The 27,822-nt window shown below is 40.7% G+C and overlaps 1 protein-coding gene across 1 annotated transcript in view; it reads right to left on the reverse strand.

Moving 5' to 3' along the window:
• LOC115028425 (serine/threonine-protein kinase WNK1-like) overlaps positions 1–27,822 on the reverse strand; it is an 84,037-nt gene that overhangs the window by 37,917 nt on the left and 18,298 nt on the right. Inside the window, 4 exon segments of the mRNA XM_029462213.1 lie at positions 1,332–1,489; positions 2,336–2,414; positions 2,416–2,557; positions 7,408–7,580. Of these exon segments, the coding sequence (XP_029318073.1) occupies positions 1,332–1,489; positions 2,336–2,414; positions 2,416–2,557; positions 7,408–7,580 (552 nt within the window).

Here is a 27,822-nt window from a genome sequence, read left to right on the forward strand (position 1 = left end):
GTATGAGATTATAACTCAAACACACACACAAGTTTTGTACCCAGAGGCTAAGGTCACAACCATAATCAAATATGGTTCAATTAAACCATGGGGGTTTTATATTAATTGTGTGCGAGTTAGAACGGGAGAGAGAAGACTGCTTCTTTTCTCTCATAGTGGTGGTTACAGGCAATCTTTATCCAAATCCCTAAAGGATTTGATCAATTATATTACCGAACTGACATTGAATATACAATCAAGCATATATATATATATAATATAACAAAACCTGACACTTGTCAAGACTAAGCACAAGCCTTGGCCTGGCTATAATTATTATATTAAATACAAAATGCAACACATCAGTTTTTATTTTTGGTATACACATGAAAAGGAAACTGCTGCCAGTTCACAGTGTTTGTCTAAAGTTAACATTACATTTTAATGTTAGACCTCACCAGAGATAACAGAAGCACTTGTGTTAGCCGAGGGGGATGTTGCACTCATCCATAAGCTAGAAACAGAACTGCATTTATGTGATGGTGGTAATCATTCCTTAGTTTTAAATGAATGTTGTGCAAAAATAGTTTCTATTAAGTAGGTAAAAATGTGCCCACATGTTTTTATTTCTCAGAATGACTTTATGTTTCCATTAAAACTGAAATAAAAGATGTGATAAGACAGATGGGTGCAGAGAAAGCAGAGCAAGAGTGGAGGCACTAGAGGAGGATAGAGAGAGATAAAGAGAAAGAGAAATTTCTAGTAAATTCCTCTGGTCCATTAACCATCACTGTCAGCCTCCACAAAGCTGAACTCAGTCCCGTGAGGAAAGAAGGGAGACAGCTCTCATATGCCTGTGGGCCTGTGTGTGTGTCTGTGTTGGGGTGACGACCTCAGCAGCACTCAACTTAAAACAGCCTCTGATTGCATCTGCTCTCCTCCGTCTGTGTTTTGGTCTCTGTCTCACTTTTTATTTTACAGTGTTTCCAGCCAACTGTCATCTCATTTTTTATTATTTTTTAGCAAGCATTGAAATGTTACACAACGAAAAGTGAACGACAAGTAAGTGCATTTCAATCAGATGGGTCGATGGGAGAGGAAAAATAAGCAAGTGAGACTAATCAGTGCAAAAAACACAGTCATATGACTGGATCTCCCGCAGCTCATGCCAAACGTATTAATACAGTCAGTAAACAAGTATGTGGGAGGGGTGATAGAGAGAGTCGCACGGAGGAGGGTGGAGATTAGAAACAAAAAAGACAAACAAGGCTGTTAGATGCCACACATGAATGTCACAACTTGCTTCCTCCACTCATTCACAGACGAGGCGTTCAAAAGAAATGCAGACTTACACTAGTAACCCGCCTGTAGATCTGGGCAGCGTTTTGACATTCAGAGTAGGGGTACTCTGAGGTAGCCATCTCCAGCATACACATCCCGAAGGCGTAGACGTCTACGGATTCATCATACTTCTCCTCATACATCTCTGGAGCCATAAACTCTGGGGTTCCTGAGGAAAAACAAAAAATGATATTATTTTATGTAGACTAAATACTAGGGAGGATGTTTTGTTTTATTTTTTCAGTCTAGGATACGTCTATGATTAGGAACAACATTGATTTTGATGCATTGCTTCAAACAATATAGTGCTCCATAATGCAGCAGCAATGCCCCCAGTGGAAACCAGGTAAATACCATGGCCCAAAGGAAAAACATGAGACAAAGGCTTAATCTGGTAAAGAATATAGTAAAAACTACACATTTGAAGCCAGGGCAGATTTAAATGATAGAAAGCATGATTGTATGCTGTGGGATCCAAATTCAAAGGGGACATTTTTGTCTTAAGGGTCTGTATTTTGGCTACACTGTTTACTATAGACTTATTATAAGAGCTGAGGTTGAACTTACAAAATTCCAAAATGTGTGCCATATGCATTAACACAGCCAAAACGATCCAACATTTAAAACGCCAAAACGATCCCTCTGGATGCATAAGGGTTAAATCATAAAAACTCCCTAAACACAGCTGGACATTTTTAATTACAAACTCACTTACTGGTACAACATGCTAGCCTTGCCGTGTGTTTGTGCACATTTATACGTGTGTGTGTGTGTGTGTGTGTGTGTGTGTGTGTATTGCTGCAAGCATCCAAATACTTAAGGTCTGCCCAACTACAAAGCAGCTGAGAGGTTTACAAAGCATACAATTCTCAAGTGTATGAGAATATGCACAATAACGTACTTGTAGAATATCTGTGGTTAACTATACAACTGAATGGCAGCCATGTTATTATATAGAGCACAGAAGACACTTTTTACTTGAGTTTAAGTGTGTATTATGTACGCTTTTTCCTACCTATGACACTCTTGGCAAAGGAGGCCCTCTTTAGCGTGGCTAAACCCAGGTCCCCTATCTTCACCGAGCCTGTGGGCCCATGTGATAAAGATGTTGTCGCACTTCAGGTCCCTGTGAATGATGGGCGGGGTTCTGGTGTGCAGGAAGTGAAGGCCTTTGAGGATCTGTCTGCACCACGAGCGCAGAACCTTGATTTTCATCACCTTGAAACGCTTCAGGTAGCTGAAGGACAAACAAATGAAATCACACATAAGTCGGACATGTCATACAGATTAAGTGTACAAAAATATACAAAGAGAGCAACAGGTTCAACTCCGTCACAGCTTTTCAACAGCCGTTCATCCTGTTCAAGTGGCCTTTGTTCCACACAGTAACTGCCCACTAGTTTCCACTTTGAAAGTCACTGTAAAGAGACACCCGCTAAAGAACACACAGAAACAAAGCTGCCCTACTATGCCTCTCGTATCGCATCTGTAGCGTCATTTTAGTATCAGTGTATCGTTGAATGTATTCTAAAGTAACGTTCTTTTTGCAGGGCACTGAGGGAATTATTCCAAAGCAAAAGGACGGAGAGGCAGATAATTGTCGGATAAGATGCAGCAACTGGAAAATGGATAATGCTTAAATTAAAGATGAAAGCTTACGCAGCTGAAGTGGATTACTGTTAGACAATTCCAGCTTAAAAAGATATGTCCTGAATACTCACGCAAACATGAACGTGGGCATGAATACACACAAAAAAGACAGGTAATGACCACAGTCACTCTGGCATCTGCATGGAGACTGACATTGAGATGACATATTGAGCTTATTTTACATTTTGTAAACAGACATCTATTTAAACCTGGATACAAATATGTCTGAAAGGGCTCGACTCAAGAGAATGACAGTTGCAGATTCAAACAGCCAGTACTCATGAGCTTTATTCAGCAGTACATTTGAAATGTGCTTATTTATTTGGGCATATAAAAAGAGCCATTCTAATTAAGCAGGCAATTAACTAATCGAGTCGAATTTTCACACCATATAAAAGCAAAGATCCCATCACGACCTCGTGCAAGTGTCACATTCTTAGCATTTTATAATGAAACAATAATAGCCACGCTAATGAACACCATTACAGTTTTTCAATGTGGGAGCTGCCCATTATCTTAATCTTAATGGGTGGAAAGCAGGGAGGCACCCTTTGACTGGTCGCCAGGCGTTCACAGAGCAAACACAGATCCACACCTGTGGGTGTCTCCAGTCCACCTAGTTTCTATGTCTTTGGAATGTGGGAGGACACCTCGTTGATTAAACTGTTTGGATGTAAAGGTTTCAGGTCTCTTTAAGAGCTTTGAGAAGTCGTTCAAAATTAATTTGACTTCATTTGAATTCTAAGAAAAGTGTTTCCAATTTTCTCCAATCAGCTGGGGACAAGTTTGCCTTTCTCGCAGTAGCTCTTTGGTTCCTAGAGTTCAAAGTTATCTCATCTATTTACTGCAATTTAATTAAATGTCCAAGCTTTATACTTGGCTCAAACTAAATCTGCACATGGTGAATAACAGGCAGCAGACTAAACCGCCCGGTGACCCTGCAAATCAGTCTTAACTGACCAGGAGCCCAGATCCAGACAGATGGTAGAAGTTCACAGTCGTGACCCAGTGTCTTTACCCGAGCAGACTACATTCATCATTCAGTGGTATTTCAATTCAATTCCAGTATTTAAATGTGCTGCTACTTTGTACTTTATATCCATCACCTCATCAGACCCTGCTGCTCCAACAGGTCCGTGTTTAAACTTCTTTGGGGGGGATATTACCGAACAGCTTATGGCGAGACCACTTCAGTAAAACAATGACATCATGATGGGGTTTTGTTATTTTTTTTAAACCCTTAATTCAATTAGGTCTCTGCTGGTTGCAGAGCAGCAGCAGCAGCATCCTTTATACCCTCCAATACAGAGGCCGTTAAAAGGACAATCCGACTCAAAATAAACAACGTGCAGTGTGTCCTGTCTGTCCTTGGCCTTGGATGAACTTTAGCTACATGGGGATGAGTGGCCATGCTACATATTCACACCAGGTACCGTTTACTGTGAGCATTACATTTATTCAAAAATCCCACCCAGAGCAGCAATGTATGACCACAGTAGGGCTGCAACTAATGACTATATAATGACAATTAAGCAGCAAAGGATTTTCTCAAGTAATCAATTTATTGTCGAAACCAATGAAAAATCTATTTCCTAAATAAATTAAATAGTTTACCACATGAACATGACAAACTGTCAATCAGGACTGATTGTAATTTTTTCTTTACGATAAGTGTGTGTCTTATATATGCTCTCATCGTTTATCTATGTCTTTTAGAAGTTATTAGAAACAGCTGGGTGGATTCACATATTTCCAAAAGGAGTTTGCCTTCGGGGCACGGCACACGTAACAGACTGAAGATAATATTTTGGGGACTTTCGAAGTGAACATTCCTCAAAACTCACAACTGCATAACTTAAGCTTTTATAATAAACATTTCAAAGTCTCTTCCTCAAATCCCTCCATTCTATCACGCTCCATCTCTCACTTTTATTTAACAGCGCTCTCTTCTCATCTTCCTCCCTCTGTACCTTCCTTCCCTTTACCTAGCCTCCCTCCTCTCCCTCGTCTGTCTCCTCTGCTTTGTCTCGCTCCCTTGCTGAAGTCAGAACAGTGCAGACAGACAAGTTAAATCCTGTGGCATGCAGTGCTGGAGTGACACTGCACAAAGCATCTCTCACACACACACACACACACACACACACACACCCTTGCTTTCTTTTCAACACACATACCTAAACACATAGATTTGCAGAAATATGCAGATATAAATGTATATGCAGCATGTGAACAGTACATATACAGTACACATACACGTTTGAACAGATAAGCAGTCATTCACACACACCCTTGGACACACATAGATAAGGGGCCTCTAACTGACGCTGGTCAGTATTTCCATCCTCGCCATCTCCCTCCCTTCCTATCAGTCCTGCCTCTCATCGTCTCTCTTTCTTTTTCCACCACTTCAGCCACAGCAGTCCCTCTCCTTTCTGAGTCTTCATCTGGATGACAGCCAAATCCCTGTGCAGCCTTGATCCTGTTCATATATGTACATGCGATCATTTACATTTATTATGGGATTATTAGAAGCAAAAAATGCCAAACAATGACTTGGACCAGTGTTTCAAATATGAATATTTGCTGGATTTCTTCTTCAATGATAGTAAACTGAAGAGTTTTGGGTATTGGATGTTTGGTTGGGCAATAATGAAGATAATCGTCAATTGCAGCCATAATATTATGTATGCACAGTATAAAAACATTGTTCATGGTGCCACATAAATAGTTTTTAAACTATTAATGCAGGATACATACTATACAATACATGTGTTTATAATAATGAATGATCCAATACTCCTCCATTATCTATTGTTGTTCAGGCATACTTGCTCTACTTAACATTTGTTTTTGCAATCTTGTGATTCATTTTGTCCAAGGCCTTGTCTGAATATTTAAAAAATCACTTCAAATCTTTAACTTTGGAAGAAAATAGAAATGTGTTTTTGGTTAAATTGACTGTTTTGTGAGAAACATGGATAATGTGATTTGTTAATACATTTATGAAGCTTTTTCAGTCTTCCAGTGGAGGGTGCTACTGTCCTTGGTAGTGCTGTGCTGCTGGATCATTACTCTCACTCTGTGGTCACAGGTGGTTGATTGGTTTGTCACTCTGTCTCGCTGCCTTTTATCTGGATATCTAGTTATTAATTTGTCTATTGATTTGACTATGTGTGTCCATCTGCCTCTTTAGCTGACTGTCTCACTATCGGCTCCTCAGATTGTTTGACATTCTGTCTCCCTCTTTCAATGACTCTGCATAAAACTAATGATCAGCCTGCACCCCACCCCCGACACCACCCCCCCCCCCCCACACACACACACACACACACACGCCTCATTTGGTCTCTCCCTCTGTCAGGAATGAGAGGAATCTGCAGCAGAAGCAGCAGCTGGCAGGTGGGCCAATGTCCCACGATGCAATGCGTGGGGCACGGCGTGCGCCACACGCCCCCCGCATTTAGCCTTTTATTGTGTCAGGAGCTCAACAATCACATTCGCATTCACAGACGCTCATCTTTTCTGTACGGCAGACTGGCATGCGGTCATGGCATGGACAATGACCGCCACAGATAAATCAATTCCCTACAGTGAAAATTGGGGTGGGGAGAGACTGACAGTCGCCCCTGGTATTGACATGCAAACACCAGATGTACAGTTTGCCACACACACAGAAAAGAGTCTCCCTATTATTCCTGAGCTTTGTCAACTTATTTTGCGCATTTGATGCTAAAATCGTGGCTTGATATTGCTACTCCATAGTGCGTTTGTGCACGGCCTCTTTAAAGTTACATGCGTACATAGACAGGCACTCAGTCAATCACATATATACTGTAAATAATACAGACACATACTGTACATGCAATGAGATAGTGACACTAGCTGAACCACTAACAGCTGCACTCAGCACAAATCCTGCCGGGATGTGATGTGCTTACGACACTGCAGTTAAAGGCCGTTTGAAGGTGGAAATAGAGGAAAAACTGCGTATTGGTTTGACAGGAAAGAGGAAGACATAGGTGTGTGAGTTTGGGTGAGTAGGTGTGTGTCATTTTTACATTTCAACAAAAAACAAATGGAGGTGAGTCATCATCCGTAATGACGGTGCTCTTCAGAAGCAAAGGGGAAAAGAGGGTTAAGAGTGTGTGTGCATGTGTTTGTGCATATTCCCTGCAACACTGCACATCATTCACATGATAAAGCAAATGCTGTAAGAGTCGTTATTTTCCAGGCCAATAAATGATGTTTTACAGCGTTTCGCTTGAATCAATTGACAACATCTTTTATAAGCCAGTCCAACTTACGCAGAGCAGCTGAAGTGGTAGAAACTACAGAACAGCCCACTACACCTTTTGGATAGCTAAATACAGCTTTTTCCAGCCCCAAGGTCAATAAACTAACATCTTGGAAAATAGATTTTCTCTCTCATGTACTCACGTTTTAAGTGTGCCAGATGTCATGAGCTCCGTCACCAGAACAATACATTTCTTTCCTTTGCAGGGTCCCTCCCAGGAGTCATAGAAGCGGACAATGTTAGGATGCTGGAGACCCTTCAACATCCCGGCCTCCTCTTTAAAGCGCTGGCGCTCCGACTTGGACAGCTTGCGATCCTGCACACAGGAAAAAAAAGAGGAAGATTTGTCATACATTAATTAAATAAAACTAAGGAAACATTATCTGACATCTAGAGGGCATTTAACCAAACAAAGCATGTTATATTTATAGAACAACACCGTTATCGTGAGTGTGATTACAATCAAATTAAGCAAGAAGAGGGTTTGAGAGGTGGAGAGGAAAGCTAATCAACAAAGGGAAGAAAACAAGTTTGTTAGAGAAGAGAGAGCAGAGGAGGAATAATAAATGCTGACACAACAGACAACATGTTTTACAACCAACACTGATGCACCATCTAAACATGCTGCTAGAATACAAATGCGGGTGAAATATGAAACCAGGTACTATCAGAAAATGGTGCCATATTACATTATAAAAGGATGTGGACGGGGATAAAACAGTAGACGATGTCCTTTCATCTCAATTCAAAGAAGCCACACAAATCTGTCAGAGTGCGAGGGCAAGTGCATTTCAAAGAGTCTTCTTTTTATCAGCGCAGTACACGCTTCATTTCTCTGAGACGTAATTTTTCACAAACTTGTTTATAAAATGTATAAATAAAATGATTTGACTTTACGCAGGAGGCAAAATGAGTTAGGCTACTAGTGCGTGTTTTTGGTTTTCCATTATGTTCCCTTTTACTGTGATTATCACGCTACAGTTAAGTCACGGGGAGGTTGTAGACAACAGGCCTCGTCTGAAATCATTCCTTATTCATTATATAGTCCTGCATATTATATTTACTTTCTGCCGTTTCATTTGAATGTTCTGACTGTAAAATGTACTGTATGCCCTAAATAAACACCAGAATGGAACGACAACAACAAAAGTGTCCATGCTCATAATCCCACACTCACAAAATTACAGAAATTAAGAAAACCAGAAAATAATTACATTGATTGTTTCAGCTCCAACAGAATGTCATTTATATATTAGGGGAACGAGAGGACGAGGCAGTGATGTTTTGACACCGCTGTGGAGTCACCAGCTGCTTCTTTTCACCTGCCAGTGAGCAGCTTCACCAGGAGGGTGCTTTCCCCTCAGATCCCTCCAAGTACATGATCCCCTACTGGCTTCCTACCAAGAAACACTCTCAATTCTTCACGCACATCAAATCCTCTGGTACCAACTCCCACTTCTTGTGTCCTTCGTGTTTTGTTGTTTAGATCTGAATCGTGGTCTATAACAGTCGCACCAAGCTTTAACTAACAGCTTTAGTCTTTATTAACAGTGGTTATAGCCATTCAGTGTGACTAAAACAAGCTAAAGTTACCACACAAAAGTCCTGCACACATACAGATACACAGTTTAATGGGCATTCCAGTTCTACCACTGATACCTCAATAAACACAGGTGCAAACGGCAGTGAGGGCGTAAATGTGTCATGCGTTCAAAGGATCCTTATTATTTTGTCGTGTGCATTACTTTTTTGCATTAGTCTTACATATTATGCTTGTTTATCAGTTTCAGTGAGTGTGTATGTGTTTATTTTCTTTGTTTGAATGTGTTTGCACATTGCCGTTTCTAGTTTCTTCACCAGCTGTGTCTAACCGCAGCTGACACATTCAGCACATCTCTGCCCCAAAAATAAACAAAATCTGAGCTGACTGACAATGACAAAATTAGGCGACAAAATCTCAATACTCAGAGAATTTAAGCACAAATATGGTTGCAGCTTCCTCCCTGAAGTATTAGCTAGCTAAATGATAAAGTTATCAATGCAGAATCAAGTATTCAGGTTAACCTGCAGTTGCATGTAGGATGCACCAGATATGATATGAAAGAGATGTTCCAATTAACCTGGAACAAAGAGATATTTGTGCTTTAAGAGGGAATAATGACACGCATCCAGGACCTTTAATAATGTCTGTGACCCTTTTAGAGGATGCATTTAGAGAACACTGAACAGACAGATTGCTCTGCAGACACACACAGAAAGAGCAGCAGGGCTGACAATAAAGATGAGAGAACAACTAAAACACAGTGAAAGCACAGTGGGAGTTTCATATTGCATTTTAAGAAGCAACAACATTTTTTAGGGTGATGCAAGATCAGACGTTGGAGGTTAGACACCTACAACATTAGCAGGATTATCACCATGGCAACCAGTTTTAAATAGAAGTCCAAAAAGGGGCACCTCGTCTCCGATTCAACTATTTTGTCTAAAAACAATATCTTTCAGATAAAAGGAGTAGGTGTTTGTTTGTTTTAACAGCATCATATTGCTTTATTTGAGTGCTTGATTTTGAAAATGGAATTTTAAAAACATCCCGCATAATAGTGCAAATCATCCGAGGCATCAAGCAGTCATTTTGTTTAAAGCTACAGTCACACCAAATCCCAAAATGTTGGGATACGGTGGTGCTATTGAGTGGATATAACTACCACACCAACCAATCAACAATACAGCACTGAAGATTCTGCCAGGTCACGGTGTGCAAGTCTTTTTTAATGTTATAAAGCTATTAGACAAACCTTGTGAGCTGCTTCAGAGATTAAGACAATCTCTGAGGTGATGATCTCATATTGTCACATTGTATAACCTGGGGCCTCATCTATATCATATGACTCACACACACATTACACAAAGAGAGAGAGAATGTCTGAAAGCTTCAGTGTGGTTTTAAGTGCATTAATATGCGTGTGTGTGTGTGTGTGTGTGTGTGTGTGTGTGTGTGTGTGTGTGTAACAGCTTATCCCTTCATCCTGCAGCAACCACTTCACTGATGATGGCCCATTAGCAACTGACGCACAGAAACATCCATGTATGTGCTTACCAACCCGTACTGAAGGTTTGGGGCGGTATCGAGGTAGTTTGGTATACCAGGGTATTTAGAAAAGTATGATCTTCTTTATATCAACCTGTTACGGAGATGCTGAGTTTCCGCCAGTGTATTGCAAGCCCACTTGGCCTAAATTGAGCCCCCGCTAGGCCTAAGCGTCAGGGATGTTCAAGATGTTTTTTTAAAAACTAAAATGTGTTATACAAGTAGTGTACTCCTTTAAGTAATAACTCGTAGGAGCATGGCGTTAATGTAGCAGTGCATGTACAGTTTTCCGATGAATAAATGCTACAACTCTTTAAGACCCAAGCCAAGTTCCGGTGTCTTGCTTGCCACCTGCTGTTTAAAGTGAAGTGGGTTAGCCCTGAAGTTGGCAAAGAAGTTCCACAAAGGCTTTACTTAAGGTGGACCAGCTTTTTGCATTTTAACACAAATACTGTCGTATACCCCAGTGAAATGTGAGGAAAGAAATTATATATTTAGTTACCGCCATTGTATCACTCTCGGTATTATATTATAGTCACATGACCCTTCAGGCGGTCACATGACAATAGCTGTTGGTCACCTGACTGACTGGAATCTGACCTTCCATTTCCCAGCAGCACTTAGTGATATGGGTGGTCAGGGTCTTTTCTGTTAGACACCTCCCTCAGGGCACTAGAAGATGCCTTCTCCCTCTCTCTCTTCTTTTCTATCGGTTACTGAGTGTGTGTGTGTTCGTGTGTGTGTGTGTGTGTGTGTGTCTTTATAGATGTGAGCAGAGAGAGCAGACAGCAAGTCTAAGGGGGCTTCTTAATCCATTATTAATGTTTCCTTCTTCATTCTAGTATAAATGGGTACACAACTCTCACACACAGTATACGGTAGAGGCTTTGTAGAAACATTCAATGAATATCTAAAAGAAATGTATATAAAAATAAATACATTTGTGTGTCGGTTTTTAAGAGTTTAATTGGATCCAAGGCGCATGAGTCTGCCTGATGAAAGCGGTTGTTTTCTTTCTCTTTATCCTTTCTTTTCTGCTCCGAGCTTCAAAACATCATGAGACTTCAGTTTGTCAGACTCAAAAATACCCTCTTACTCAACATCCAAGCCTCTCTCTCTCTCATTCATCCTCACACTCCTTTTCGACAGACTTCTCACTCTCTAAGCCCGGCTTCGCTCTCTCGCCGCCGCCGACACACACACACACACACACACACACACACACACACACACACACACACACACACACACACACACACACACGCTCTGGTCTGTTGCACCCCAGTGAGCGAGCAGCACTCGCAGCACCAGATGGATGGAGGTTGCAACAAAAGATAACTGCCAGAAAATTCAGACAATAAACACTCCAACATGGTAAACCATTACTCCACTGTGTTTCAACAAACACTAGTAAGTATGTTTTTTACAGTTTCTGGGTACAGAAAGTCACAGGATGTTGTCCAAAGTGACTCATCCCTCCTGGGGACAGTGGGAGCCTAAATCTAGCATAAATAAATGCATATGATTGTCCATATGTTCTCATGCTTTTCATTATATAAGAGCAATTTGTGTTTGCATAAGGGAAACAAATAAAAGAGGGGGGGGGGGGGGGGGTGGGGGGGAGAAGTTCTCGACAGCCTCTGCTGTATCCAAACAACACACTTCCATGCAACTGATATGGAGATAGTGCAACCTTAAATTGAGGTAATTACAATTACATATCTGGATAAATGAATGTTGCAACTAAACATCCATGAATACAACTCAAGGTCAAGGATGAACTGACAAAACTGTCTGTAACTGGCTGTAACTGGCTGTAATTGAAGAGTTAATGTTAATTAAAGAAATGTCACACATGTCTAGTAGGATAAAATGATGGAAGTGATGACACTTTGGCTGAGGCGGAGGCCAACAACCGCAAGCTGTTTGAGTTTACTCATCAAAGATAGTAGTGTTTCAAGAAATAAATTGTCTTTCTACTAAATACTTTATACCACAAAGTCTGACAAACGTGAAAACGTTGTTTACCAGCAGTTCGGTTTTTACCATTAAACTTAATTTATGTGGGAAGGAAAAGATGAGAAATACAGGGAATCCTGCAGAAAAGTGTCGTATACTTCCAGGAAGTAATAATTGTACAGTAATGACCTTCAACCCTTGTGTTTTGATGCATAATTATGACAATGCAGTGCCAGCACTTAATTGTACATTTTCCACAACTGATTATCATTAACGAGTGATACAGATGGGTCTGTTATATTTATCATTCTGCTGATTGTTTCACGTTAAATGTGAAACATACACCAAGTGACGCAAAACCAAAAACCAAGTGAAGACCAAAATAAATCATTTGTTTTAGTTTATGAAAAGCTTTTATTGCTGAAAGCATTTAGAGATTATTTAGACCCATCCATCTATCCATCCATATATCCATCCATCTATCTATCCATCCATCCATCCATCCATCCATCTGCACCCGAAAACAACACATGTACATGAAGAATACAATTAGGAGTATGAGGGAGAGTGATAATAAGACCAGCTGAAGATGCTTTGAGAAATACAGCACTGCAAAAATAAACTTGTTTTTAAATCCTAAAACCATGCACGACCTAATAGTTGCCGAAATCATGCAACCCTTTTTGGAAGCTAACTGAACCATAAACTTTTTATCCAAGTTTCTGCAGAATGTGTTGCTGACCCACTTCGATGTTCCTCTGATCAACCTTCTAGCCCTGACCCAAATTTTGAAGAATGTCGGTCTGTAACCCAAGAGAAAAATCCGGGCCTGTAAATCTTGATTGCATTAAGCCTCTCGGTTGAATGAATGAGCTGATTTGTTTCTATACGCAGTAAAGACCTACAGTGGTGGTGGACAGAGGCACATATAGGGGTGGTGTGTGTGTGCATTAAGTGTGTATCTTCAAGTCCATGAAAAAGGCCCGGTGTGTTCCATTAGTATGTAGTAAGTGTCTCTCAGACCCCCCGCACCCTGGAAACACTCCCCTGCAAAGACCCACAAACCCCCTTCAGCACACACACACACACCTACACACCTCATAAACATGTGCACCAAAAAGACACACACATGTACTTGTTTAACTTGCACACACAAACCAAAATCTCTCCAAGATCTTTACCACAGCTTGCTATGGTTAGCCAGCATAAGACAGAGGGACAGAGAGAGCATCTGCTATGAATAAGAATACTTGAGAAGAGGATGAATAAGTTCCAGTAAAAGTCAGGAGGGGGAGAGAAAGTGATGGCGACTGATCTCATTGTTTAAAAAGACATTTCAGCAAAATGAAGGAAACACCAACAGTTGAGGTCACACCCTCCTCTCTATAGTCCCGACGGGTTTGCTTATTTTTTGTCCTCTTTCTGTCCCTTCTTGTTTGTCTTTCCAACTGTCCCGATCGCTCTTTGTCTCACCCCCACCCTATCCCTCCTTCTCTCCTCTTATTCAGGTGGTTTTTGGTTTCCCATCAATCACCTACATATTGCAGTAACCGGGGCCATGTGTACGTGTACGTGTACGTGTACGTGTACGTGTACGTGTACGTGTGTGTTGTAATCTGACCAATTTATGAGTGAAAATCGGTTGTTAATGTAGAAATGTGGTTAGATACATACACTATGGTTTGTCATCAGGAGACATGTTATTTAGTTTACTTTTGAGTGGCTTTATAGTGGCAATGACAAACAATTAAAGCAACTATGTGTTGAACTACCTGTGATTAGGTGTCAATCTTCTGCAGGAGGGACATATTGATCCTTTTTTTTATTTCTTTGTCTGATTTGTAACAGGCACCACAAACAAACCCATTCATCGGGATGAGTTCAATAACAACCCCAATGCCTGTGTACGAGTGCACATGTTGTGTACTCATGAGTGTTAACAATAGGTGCCATCTCAGCCTGCCACTTACTGTGCACCCTATTGTCTCATCTCTCTGTGCCTGGCTGTGCAACACGCACACGCAGGCAGACACACCATGAGCCAGTGCAGTCATTACCCTCTGCTCTGCTGGTCACGCCTTATCTCCCTCTCTTCTGCCCCGTCTCCTCACTGCTCCTCTCAGTTTCCTTTTTCCTTTAACATTTTCCACTCACTATCTTTTACTCTCCTCTCTTTTACATTCATGGGATTCCCCCACAATACAAGAAGGATGCATTTAAACACACACCCTTCACCTCAGCCACTTGATCCAGTCGTCTGATCCAAGGATGAGAGGAAATCTGGCGATGATGAGTGTCTAAAGAACAGCATCCCATGCACAACGAATCACATTATACTCGGAATAATCCCAAATTTGGAACTAATGAGTACAAATGACGACTTGCCGAACTTCCATAGTTTGCAGTTAAAACACCGTCTGTGAACCTGTGACCTTCACATTGCAGAACATCGTCTCTAAACCAATGTAATGCTCAAATCCTGAATCAGCTGAGCGACCCTGTTCCAATATCCGGGACTCTAATAAAGCTCTATTCATTGACTGTGGTTTTGATGGAAATGATTAGCAACCAACAATAGCCTCCTTTGTTGCCCGAACAGGAAACAAAGATTCAATAAAGTCACGTGAAGTAAACAAGAATCCAAAGTTTTACGGTCAAGTGGTTATTGGTCGTATTAAAAGGCTTTTTAATTATTTGCTTCAGCTCTGTTTTCCCATCAGTATTGCAGGAAGATTATCGGGGGTAATCTTAAATAGGTTTAGAGGTGTCTGAATGGGACAGAATGCGTTCGTGTATGCGGGTGAAAACTGGAAGCTCGGGATATTGCTAAAATATTCATTCTTCGTCCGCTAGAATTAGGAAGAAATAATAAGTTTGAGTCGTTTTCTTATTGAAAGTGCACTGAAACATTTGTTCTAAATATACAAAAATGGCAGTAAAAACCTTTGAAAAACAAGTAGCATCTACTCTTGTCTTGATTGATTGATTAGGCTGTAAAATGCACTTTGAAGTGTAATGAAGATTAATTTGAAACATGAGACATTCGAAAGAAATGGCGGCCGTATATCAGCAATCCGGCCTGCCTTGAAGGTAGGTACCCAAACGTCTTTGAACTTTTAAGAATTTGACCCTTTTTGCAGGAGGCCAGACGGAGCTTGTGAAGCTTGTGTCGTGTGTCAAGTGTGAATAAAGCAATTGTTTTTCTATCTACTAAACTATACGTGAACTTTAGACTTTTTAAGTGTACAGTGTTTTGTTCTATGTGTGTGTGTGTGTGTTAGTATATCTGCATGTAAAAGGTTGCAGTATTAATATAGCATATGGCCATCTGCCTCTCTATTAACACATCATAAACAAACAGTTCACAGACTAAGTCGATAGATATAATCCATGCCAAAAGTGTCTACTGCTTAGACCTTTAAATCCTTTTCACTACCACGACATCTGCAAGAGTTACATTGCCAAAGAAAAACAGAGGACCAGCACTACTGAGCAAGTCTGTACGACATTCCATATACTGTTGGAGGATCATGTACGCAATCCTCACTAAAGCCTACTAAAATACCAACAGATGCTACCAAGTTCATTACCAAGAAACATTATGAATCCAATCTGCGTGTTGCCATGTGGTGTGAGTTTCTGTGCACATACTTACACTTACACTATGTCTAAGTGACGTCTTATGGCGAGGTCCTGACAATGTTACAGTAACTGATGATCTAACAAGAGGGTTAGGCCAGGGCTAGAGAGGATGAGGGCTGTCCCATATAAAACTATTACATAATCTTAGAGGACTATCCCTTTACACTCCATTAAATCAAGGCCTTCACTATTGACGACCTGGCTGAACTTTAGCACTTCTCAGGTTTCTCTTTAAAGAGCATCAACAGCCACGGCGTCCAATCAAGTAGCAGCACTCTGTGTTTCTAGTATAGTGCTGCAAACAATATGGATGCTCGACTGAAGGGATCTGCTGAAGTTGAAGTTAAAAGTGTGGCGGAAAAAGCTTCCTGAATGATTTTTTATTAGTGGGAAGTTCACTCACCTTTGGTATTTGTTATTCTTTATTTATAAAGTGCAGTAGTAAAAGAGGAAGAGCAGATTGGAGACCAGATACTGGAGGCTGCAGAGGTGACAGAGCTATAAATAAATGAATAAAAATCCTTTAATAAATGGTACCTTTAATTCAGACCATCGATCTTGTAGCTTTAAATCTTTGTTACTTTGGAACCATCTCCTCATACTTCAACGTTATATCATTTTGCCTTTAATTTGAAAGACCACGGAGAAGCCCCAATACTAAATTGTTGGTACTTCTTAGTTATTTTCCTGTGACAGGAACATGCACCATATGTGAGTTTTTACATAAATAAATAGATTTTTAGGTCACAGACAGAGAGGAGATTAAAAGCATGGGATTAAAACCGTGTGTTAAATATTTAAAGCAGTCAACATTTATGCTCCGTCAGCCTAACAACCGTTTTAGTGAGAGTAACCAACCGTCTGTTTACATGTATACTGTGTAGCATTGGCACAAACACACACTGACTCTCAGAATAATACATGCACTGTCAGTGATGTGAGCGAGTGCTTGTGTGTCTGACTCCTCCACAAGCCTCCAAGGTTGTCAACAGATTAACAAAAACCCTGAAGAGGTATAAACAAACACACACACACACACACAAACTGTACGAACACATGTGCAAAAGGGCAACAAAAAAGAAAACACCCCACAAGTCCCATCTACACAATAAACATAAAAGGGGGATTAGCTCATGTCAAGAGAAAAGGAGAGTGGAAAGAGATGAGAGGGAACGAGACAGAGGGAGAGCTAGAAATTAGAAAAATAACAGATTACAGAACAAACAAGTTAAAACATCAAAACTATAAAATCAACAATCCTTTTCCCCCTCCATATCTCTGTGCCCCCTTAAAGTATCTCTCTCTGCCCTTTTCCTCCCCTCACAGTGGCCTATATTTCCTCTGGTTAGCTGAGACGAGGGAGTGGAACTGATTTAGGCTCCAGCTCTGACGTGGTCATCAGAGAAGTTAAACAGATACAGACTGCCGATAGAGCCGTGCGCTAGGAACTGAATAATCTGTGACAGACAACTGGACTAGCTCCAGAAACGTCCAGCAGCCAAATGTACGCATGTGTGTGTGTGTGTGTGTGTGTTGGTGTGTGTGTGTGCGCTTCTCTGTGGGTCTGTGGTTTTGTTACATGCAGGTCTTGGGGTTAATTTGTTCCAGATGAGAGTCCATTACTGCACACACTGCTACAAGACATTAGCCTAGTTTTTCCTCAATATTTGGTAACATCTTTAACATGATGGCTACATTTGGGTATACTCCGACACAACCTCATGAAAATGCACACTTTTTTTACTTTCCTTTTCTACCTTTTGACAAGGACACAATAAATGTATGAATATTTATGTCGTTTATACAGATGTAGACACTGTGCACACAAGTGACCGACAAAACGGGGGAGGAAAAGCAAAGAGGAGGGGTGAGAGCAGGAGTGAGGAAGGAGGTGAGGTTACAGGAAGAGGAAATGGGCATATTTGTCGTCTGAAGTCTTTCCTGTTGGGACGACACACAATGCAGAAATGTTCCTTACAGTGTCTGATCTCTCTCTCACCGTGAACACACACAAAGTGAGTAACAACCTGCATATTTGAACAGTGACATTTAACAGAAAGTTTCAAGGAAACTAGACGAGAATGTGCGGGCCAATAAGTATGCTTTCAATAAACAGCAGTTTCCTTGACAGCTAGTCCGGCCGACTTGGAGGAGGAGGAAAACGGAGGAAAAGAGGAGAGGAGAAAAGACAAGGAAGGCAGAAAAGGAGGTTGGATTATATGACACAATGATGCAATAACTGTGCGAACATCATGCACACACACACACGCACGGTGTAGGGTTACTGCAGAGGTGCCTCTCTGTCTCAGTAATGCCTCGCTGACAGACTGAGATGTCAATGTCACAAGGACTGAGTCAGTCTAATGCTTACATCAACCAGTGACACACACTGCCTTTGTTGAGGAAAATCACTGCTTCACAAGCATGTAGGACAGGACGGGAGTGCTGGTGCTGCTGGATGACAACCAAGCTATCGCAGTTTAGATTTTATAATAGACTGTACATTGCAAGAATGTTTATATCAATAGATACTTAAGAGGAGTGGGAAGAAAACAGAGTAGCAGGAGGCAATAGGAAGCGGGAAAGAAGTAGTAAAGAAGGGGACTTTAGGAGTAGCTGGAAGAGAGGATGAAAGTGGGAGACATGGGGAATTGTGTTAGGAAAGTAAAACTAGGAGGGTTACAGGGGGAGGAGGATAGATGGGAGCGCAGAGAGGAAGATGAGTTGAAGATGAGAAGAAAGTCTGAGGGCGACAGATGTTAATGGCTGATCAGGAAAATTAGGGAGAAAGCAAAAAATATGGAGGTAGGCTTAGAGGAGAAGAGGGCTGAGAGGGGGAGGTATGAGATTGGGAGGTGGGAGTGAAGACAGCTCAGATAATGAGCTGTCAATTGACACAAAAGCAGAATTGTATAACTTCATAATGAGCCTCATTCTCAGAAAGTATAAGTGTAATAATGACAATGAGGCCTCACTAATGAGACTACTACACTAATTCACACACTGTAACAACCTTTCCGGGATAAAACTATTATACTAAGATAACCACAAGGCGCGATTAAAAGTGTTTTAACAAAGACACTTTTATACAAAGGAGAAAGTTAAAAGGTTTATTCAGAAGATGGCGGGAAGAATCGCTCGTTATTAGGCATGAAATTAACTTTATTTTTTTAGTTGAAAAGGTTGGTTCTCATTATGTTTCTTTCATCGCACCAACTACTCACACAATCTGTTTTTTGCAAATGAAAAGTATATTTAAGAAAGTTTGACCACGTACATGTCATTAGTCCTCTTGCATGTTGCTCTGTTCTGCTACTCTTTTCAGTACTAAAGACAACATTTCATATTTCATATTAAGACACCAGGTTTTTACATTAACAAACATTAATAACCGTTTTTCTTAATCCAGTTACCCGTGACGCATTTTTGGGTCATAACCCAAAGTTTAAGAAACACGAAAGTTTGCTATTTCAGCGGTCTCTGCTTTAGTGTAATGGTTGGCAGACTTTCTTATGGGGCAAGTAGCTGGATAATTACAATATTGCACAGCTCTGTCGCCTCTGAAAGGAATCCCTATAATTAATCACACAGTACATCTGGCTGCAATTAACTTTACAAAGACCTGTACAATAGCTGAGCTCCTGTCAACTGTGTCCTCACAGACACACACACGCTCCGCGCTCACACACACACACACACCCTTCAAAATCCATACAGTGTACAAACTAACAAAAGGGTGCGCACACAAAAAACCTTCATCGTGCCTATAACCTAATTTTAGTCTGAATAAGGTGTGTATGTGAGGACAGGTTTAAAAGATGTCCAACTTTCTTTGTTGGGAACAATGATGACAATATGATTTATAAGCCTGAGGTTACAACGCTTTCTTAAAATATCCATACAATGAAGTATACAATGACTTAAGGGTCGGACCAAGGAAGGAGGAGACACACGTGTCATGTGTCAGATCCCTCGAAGTAGAGCAGCAACTGCCTGAAGGCAAAACAAGTAGGGCTATGAAAGTTTGCAGGTTTAAATTTTAGTAAGGTGAGTAAGTGATGGGCTACAATATATATATATCTATATATATATCTATATATAGATATATCTATATATAGATATATATATATATATATATATATATCTCTCTCTCTATATATATATATATATCTCTCTCTCTATATATATATCTCTCTCTCTCTCTCATTATATATATATATATATATATATCTCTCTCTCTCTCTCATTATATATATATATATATATATATATACAACAATTTATCATAGCCCAATGTGGCATCTTGAAATAAAAAAAGTAAAAAGATATTTAATGGTCTACAGTGTGAGGCAAGAAACCAACACACTGACACTTGAATTAAATAATACATTATCAAAATAGAAACCAAATTATTTTTTATGTTATACACTAATTGTTTGAGCTCTAGATCAAAGAGCTACTTATTTGCAGATTAGAATAATTTTAAATGATGATATGATAAACACATTAAGAATATAGAACAAGTGCAACATTCTTTTTCATACAGATATATAAATAAATCATAAACCCACATCATGGGTCAATATCACATGCAAGTGTGTGCACACTCGGGCATGAAATGGCAAAATAAAAGACAGAAAAATCTGGAAAACTTGTCCAGCGAGAGGGAAAGGGGGGGGGGGGGGGGGGGGGGGGGCACGGACAGAAAGAGTGGGGTAATGTAAACAGAAATGCCTCTACTAGGCTTTCTGGTCGAGATGAAAACACACAAAAGCACGTGTACGCATACACAAACAGCATTACATCACGCTGCTGGAGGTTCATGAGAGGTCAATAAAACAGGGTTGTGGCGGGAAAGAAGAAGAAAGTTCGAGAATCCGGCAGAAACGTAGCACATATCAAGGGCAGAGAGCGAAAAGATGTGTTGCTCTAGCATTAATGAATACATTTGGGCTTTAATAAGGCGGCTTCCTCATTATTGAACGCCTGTTCAAACAGCTTCTGGCGGCACATGTCTGGCAGCGATTCAGTTATTCAGGTGCAAAAACCCCAAGAGAGAGAGAGGTGTGTGTATGATGATAGGATCCATCAGAACTACAACTTCAAAAGACCTCCCACACCTGTCCATACTAAGTGCTGGGCCAACGCATACTGTACAGCAGCATCAGTGTGTAACACACACTCTTGTTACTGTGTTATATCGTGTGCAGGGCTTTGTGGCATTTGCTGCAGCTCACAAATGGGACTTCCTTCAAACGACAGCTACTGTATCATGGGCACAGGAAATCAAACTTCTATGTAGGCCTGCTTTGCTGTCTGAACCCCCACCCTCTGACAACATTACTGCTATGGTTCACCCGCTGAGCAGGGAATGCAAAACTTGACCTAGCAGTGTGTCCTTTCCATTTCCAGCTACACTGTCCCACCGACGAGAATTACAAAGGTTGCACATTTAAAGGCATCGAACATAATTTAAAAGCCTCTTGTTATGACATTTTTTTCTTCCTGGAACTTGTTTTTGTCACCGCAGAGGGAATCAAAACCCTAAACCTGAAGGATTAGTGCCAAGCTCAACTTCCTGAATCAAGAAAACAGTCACATGTCTTTATGTGGCAATATTGCAATGTGCTGTGTGCGAATTTGATAGATTTACAATGGAAGGCGTGTTTCTAATCTTCATAAATCTATCATAATGTACCAGTAAAACTGATGGTGAAGTGCACTAACATATTTCACTGACAGGTGTACAGCACATTGTTTTTATCTAGATTTATAGTAATATACAAGGCACTTGTTACGACACTTTAGGTGTGACTGACATATGTCTGGCCATTAACCAGAAGTTGTTTATTGAATAACTGATTTGATCTGTAACTGCTACAGAAAGTTAAACAAACAGTAGCTGCCAAGAGCTGCCATGGCGGTGATCTCAACAACGGTTAAAGCTACAGGAAACGAAGGAAGTGAAGTGTGCAGTATACAAACAGTTTTTTGCAACAGAACTCCCATTTACCAATGCTTTAATGTTGTCTTGCTGAAAACCAAACCATTTGCCTCATCAGTTCACCACAGGGCCAAACAGTGATAAAGGAAGAGTGATCGGCACATACACACGAACGCGCACACACACACACTTCCCAGAAGCGACTATGAGATTGCACGCTCACATCCAGTAAAGTCAGTACAGGACAACAGACATGATTCATGTGTGTGTGTGTGTGTGTGTGTGTGTGTTTCACATGTGTCAGTGTATGAATGCATTGATATGAGTTTTTGCACAAGTGTTTGTGTGTTGTTTACACGTTACAAGAAAGCCATCTGTATTTGTCTAGAGCATTTATTAAATGGCCAAGATGAAGTCTGTACTGCAAATACAGACTAGCTGGAACAATAATAGGATTAATATGAGAAATAAATAAATAAAGCAACTAGCACTCTAAACAAAATGGGTGAGTAAGATTTTAAATACTGTTAAAAAATATCAGCTTCCGTTTATTTTAAAATAATACTACTCTAATGGATAGTGACTGCCTCTGCTCTTCCTCTCCCTCTCTCTCAGGCATGGAACATTAAATCATTCATTACAGATTTTTAAAAATAGCACCTTTACAGAAATGGTTCACATGATCTCCCACACTTCTAAAAAGTGTTTAGTGTTACAAATGCCTTACAAGCAAGATATAGAGAAGAGAGAGAGAAGAGAGCAGAAACTGAGAGAGAGAGAAGAGGAGAGAGAGAGAGGAGAGAGAGAGACGACAGAGAGAGGACAATAAGAGGAGATAGAGAGAGCGAGAGAATAGAGACATAAAACACCACCGAGAAGAGATAGGATAAAAGAAAAAGAATAGAGATATAGAGAGAGGAGAGAGTAGAGAGAGCAGAGAGCGAGAGAGGAGGAGAGAGAGAGAGAGAGAAAGAGAGAAGAGCGAGAGCAGAGCAGCGAGACAGACATAGAGACAGACAGAGAGAGCAGACCGAGAGAGAGACAGAGAGAGCGATCGAGAGAGAGAGAGAGAGGAGAGAAAGAGAGAGAGAGAGAGACGAGAGACGAGCACGGAGCCAGGAGACAAGAAGAGACAGCGAGACTAGAGAGATGTGAAGAGACACGAGAGATCGAGAGAAGAGAGAGTCAGAGAGGACAAGAGAGAGAGAGAGAGAGGAGACAAGACAGAGAGACAGAGAGAGAGAGAGACAGAGCGACAGAGAGAGAGAGAGTCAGTAGACAGAGAGCGAGAGAGAGAGAGAAGAGAGTGAGGAGAGAGATAGGAGAGAGGAGAGATAGAGACAGCAGAGAAGAGAGAGAGAGAGTAGAGAGAGAGAGAGGAGACAGACAGTGAGAGAGATAGAGAGAGAGAGACGAGACGAGAGAGTACAGGAGAGACAGAGAGAGAGAGAGAGAGACAGACAGAGAGAGCCAGACAGACAGAGACAGAGAGAGAGACAGAGGACCCAGAGAGAGGACAGAGAGAGACAGAGAGACAGACAGAGACCAGACAGAGAGACCGAGAGAGACAGAGAGAGACAGGACGAGACAGACAGAGAGACAGAGACAGAGGAGAGACAGAGACAGAGAAGACAGAGACAGATAGAGAGAGATAGAGAGACAGAGAGAGAGACAGAGCGAGAGACAGAGACAGAGAGAGTGACAGGAGAGAAGAGAGACAGAGAGAGAGACGAGAAGAGACAGAGACAGAGACAGAGACAGCAGACAGAGAGACAGAGAGAGAGAGAGAGAGAGAGATCTTTCGCTTGAACAGTTTTGTGTGACATACTGTTCTGCCATGTACCGCTCTGTGTGTTTTCGGTCAATGAGGTAGGAGAAATAAACTTTACTCAGCTGTAAACACTGCTGACAGAAGTCTCTCTGTCTCTCTAAAAACCTGCTGAGAATGACTTGCTGATACGTGCTTCACATTCAGAAATCTAGCTTCCCCACCACCAGTTTCTTCTACAATTGACCACTAAGCACGAGAGGAGACGGAGTTTATGTGGGAGTGTAAAGAGGAGACTGCTTGACGAATGGAGGCCATGATTGTTTGTGGCCTCTATTCAGAGCGCACACTCACACAGCTTACTGGGGTGAAAGTAATTTGAATATGATCCAGATGTCTTCATGTGTGAAGAAGAGACGAGTAGACAGAAAAAAGAAGAGACGAGAAGAGAGAAAATAAGTCTTGTGAGGAGACTCGTAAAGGTAAATAAAAAGCCAGAGCTAAAATATGAATCATGCGCTGCTGTTGCTGCTGCTAACACCTCCAGCCCACAAGACTGCTATTTATAGACTGAGAGAGAGAAAGGGAGAGCGGCAAAAGCAAAAATGATAGCACAGAGGAAGACAAGTTGAGAGACAAACAGCAGAACAGAGTAGACAGCAGGAAGAGGAATGAAAGACTGAGGAAAAGAACAAGAGACAACAACAAAAAGGAGAGCAGAGGAAGAATTAGTTAAAGGGAGAGGAGCAGACAGGAGAGAGAGAGGGAATAGAGAGATGGACGAATGATTGTGCACCAGACTGAGAAAATACCAGGGTCGAACTGCGGTCGTCTGGAGGGTGGATGGAATGACAAACCAAAAGCAAAAGAGAGAAACAATCTTTGAGGGAGCAAAAGACATGCAAGAGAATGGGACAGGTGATGGAAAATGTTTAGTTTGTTCCTGAGAACTGCATGCATCACAGACAGGTGTATGTACCTGTCTCAGGGCTGAGTCAGAGGGAAAAGGCAGTGTGCCAAACATCAAAAAGTGATCGAAGTAAACACATTAAGTATCCCAGCCTTATCATCTTATTGTCCATTTAAGAGTAAATGTTACATAAAAACATTTTATTCCAATTTATCTGCAGATTATTTCCCCCAATAATACATTTATTGGAGGTCAAATGACCTGCCAATATATTTTCATCTGACTATTTAAACTTTCCAATATCGACATCTGCCTCGACCGGGCTGTAAACTAAAGTCATTTAATAGTTTAGGATAGATATGAACAAACACAAAGGCTAAGTTATCCACGCATGCGCACCTCACATTCATGAACACACCCACAAAAACGTTTTCACACACCCATTCATACACAAATGCCGCATCAGTCTTTTGAAGACACACACACACACACACACACACACACACACACACACACACACACACACACACACACACACACACACACACACACACACACACACACACACACACACACACACACACACACACACACACGCTGAGTTAAGGTTTGTCCCCTCAACAAAGGCAGGTGTGTGCATACTGTTCATTCATATTATATAAAAGATGATTATATACTGTAACTGTCGCTCATTTTGTTTTGTAAAGGCCCTGTCACACGGTGCCGTATGGTAGAAACGTATGCTGGTGCATATGAAAATTAGCATATACAACGTATATGAACGTATACAGAGCCTATTGGTAGCGTATCACGTACTTATACAAAACGTATCAGAGCGAATGGCCAGCGTATTCGACGAATGCCCAACGGAATATCGGCAATACGCTGGTGCACATTGTTGAACGCTGAACACGAATACGTTGGCCATTTGTTTTGTATAAGTACGCAGAAACACTGGCTGGCAGGACCGGTTTCAGTTGATGAGAAAGAAAAAAACATCCTAAATAACAACGACACATTTAAGAGTGAGACAAAAGGGAAAGAGGCCGATAAAGCTTTATACAAAGAGATGGGAGCGTTAATCAAGATGTGTCTGACACACCTCGAATTTCTAGGAAAAGAAAAACCTCAGACCAGAGATAAAAATATCAACAGACATGTAGAGACATGTAACAACATCATTTGCCTACTGTTAGGCTTGGGTGATGGGGACGTGCTCATTCCCACAATACAAACAGACACATTCTACTATTGCTTAATATTTAACCAAACCACACAGAAGGAGTTCTCAGTAATCTATGGTGAAAGAGGGCTGAGCCTGGTGTGGGATGTGCAAGAGTTTACACACTAACACACACACACACACACACACACACACACACACACACACACACACACACACACACACACACACACACACACACACACACACACACACACACACACACACCATCAGTTTTTCCACATTTGCAACAATGTTACTGTTATTGTGGACAAACTGGGAGGTGCTTAGAACATTACATGTGCACATATTCATGTTATAGTGGTAAAACCACCAATATGAGCTAGCATCAGAAGCAGTTTTATTGCAGCTTTCCATCTTTCTTTCTCGCTCGTCCTTCCCTTCCTTCCGCTGTCCCCTTTTGTATCTATTTCTCTCCTCATCCCCTGTGTCCGCTTCAAGCTACCGAGCTGAAACAGAGCTAATGTTTAGGCTAATTAAGGACATTCCCCAACACTGCAGTCAGTGCAGATTTGCTGTTACACCAAAAATGTAGCCTTCTAAAGAGTTAAGAGTTAAATCCTCCCTAAAATGTGCTGGAAGATACTTACCAGAAATGCCAGCAGCTCTTAGCCTTTAAGGCTCAAAACCCACCACAAAACAAAGCCGAGCTCTGTTGCAACCATTATTATACAGGATTGGAAAATGAAACACCAAATAATCTGTTTATGCTGTTATTCAAGACAGCGATGACTTACATACTCGACTATGCGTTGTCAACATCCAGTACTTTACCATGCTAACAAATGTATAATGCTTACTAGCATAAACATAGACTAGTAGCATGTACCTGGAAGAGCAGTGTGCATCTACAGTATCTGTTCCAAAGAATAGTATCAATAACATCCTCTCAAAGCCATAGAAATATATCTGGAGGAGTCCCTTTACTGTTTGTTTAAAACTTTAATTGGGTCAATTATGGCAAATTCAATATTTGATACAGAAGATAACTAAAGGGTTAACTATGGTCAAAGCCCTGTGTCAATCAATCTGTTGGAAGGAAACAGATCAGTGTAAAAGTATCCCAGAGCTATGTAGATCAGTACACAGGTAGCAGAGAGCTGGTGGCTCACCACAGTATCTGATATGCTTCTAAACAGACAGAATACAGAAATAGCACTGTGCAGTGTGTCTGTGTGCAGTAGCAGTTACCACAGCGTGCAGTTCCGCTTTAGACTGTGATGTGATTCTGCTAAGTTTAAGCACCTGTAAATGTTGTTTTTAGCCTAGTGTTTTGAAGAATCTCCATTGTCATTGATTAGAAAGAATCCTCATCTACTTCTCCTTTTAGAGATTGACATAGATAGTCAATGACAGCTGAAGGCTAGTGTAGCCTTAATATTCATAGAATTCAGAAAAAAACAGAAGCTGTTCCTGGTCAGTATCCAAAGATAAACCAACAGCCTAACCTGTTCTTCTGCAAACAAAGACGCGTCTTGCATGCATGCATGGCCACCCACAAATGCAACAGACTCAGAGGCTCACTGATGCATAATGTACACGAATAATGATACCAGGGTATCTTTAGTATGTGGGTTTGTAGAATTAAAGGGATAGTTCAGTTTTTTTTCCAGTTTGAGGTACTTATTCATTGTCAGTGTATAACCTTCAGTAGATGACGGGCAGCACGCCTCCAGTTTGGAAAAACAGGCAGGAGTACCAGCACATAAAATATATTTTTAAAAACAAATATATATATATAGAAGATAAAAAAAATAGAATATGGTATAGATATATATTATAGTATATATATAGAAAAAAAAAAAGAGATAAATAGGAGATATAATGATATATATAAAAAAAGAGATATAGAGATATATATCTAAAAAAATATATATAAAAATTATATATATATAATACTATCTATATATATAATAGTACATATCGTATCATATCTCTATCTAAAGGCTATATCCCTTCTATAACATGTTTATCCCTGGCTCTCCTATATCTAAATGGATTCTT

Source organism: Cottoperca gobio, chromosome 23 (genome assembly GCF_900634415.1).
Source record: "Cottoperca gobio chromosome 23, fCotGob3.1, whole genome shotgun sequence".
Lineage (NCBI taxonomy): Eukaryota > Metazoa > Chordata > Actinopteri > Perciformes > Bovichtidae > Cottoperca > Cottoperca gobio.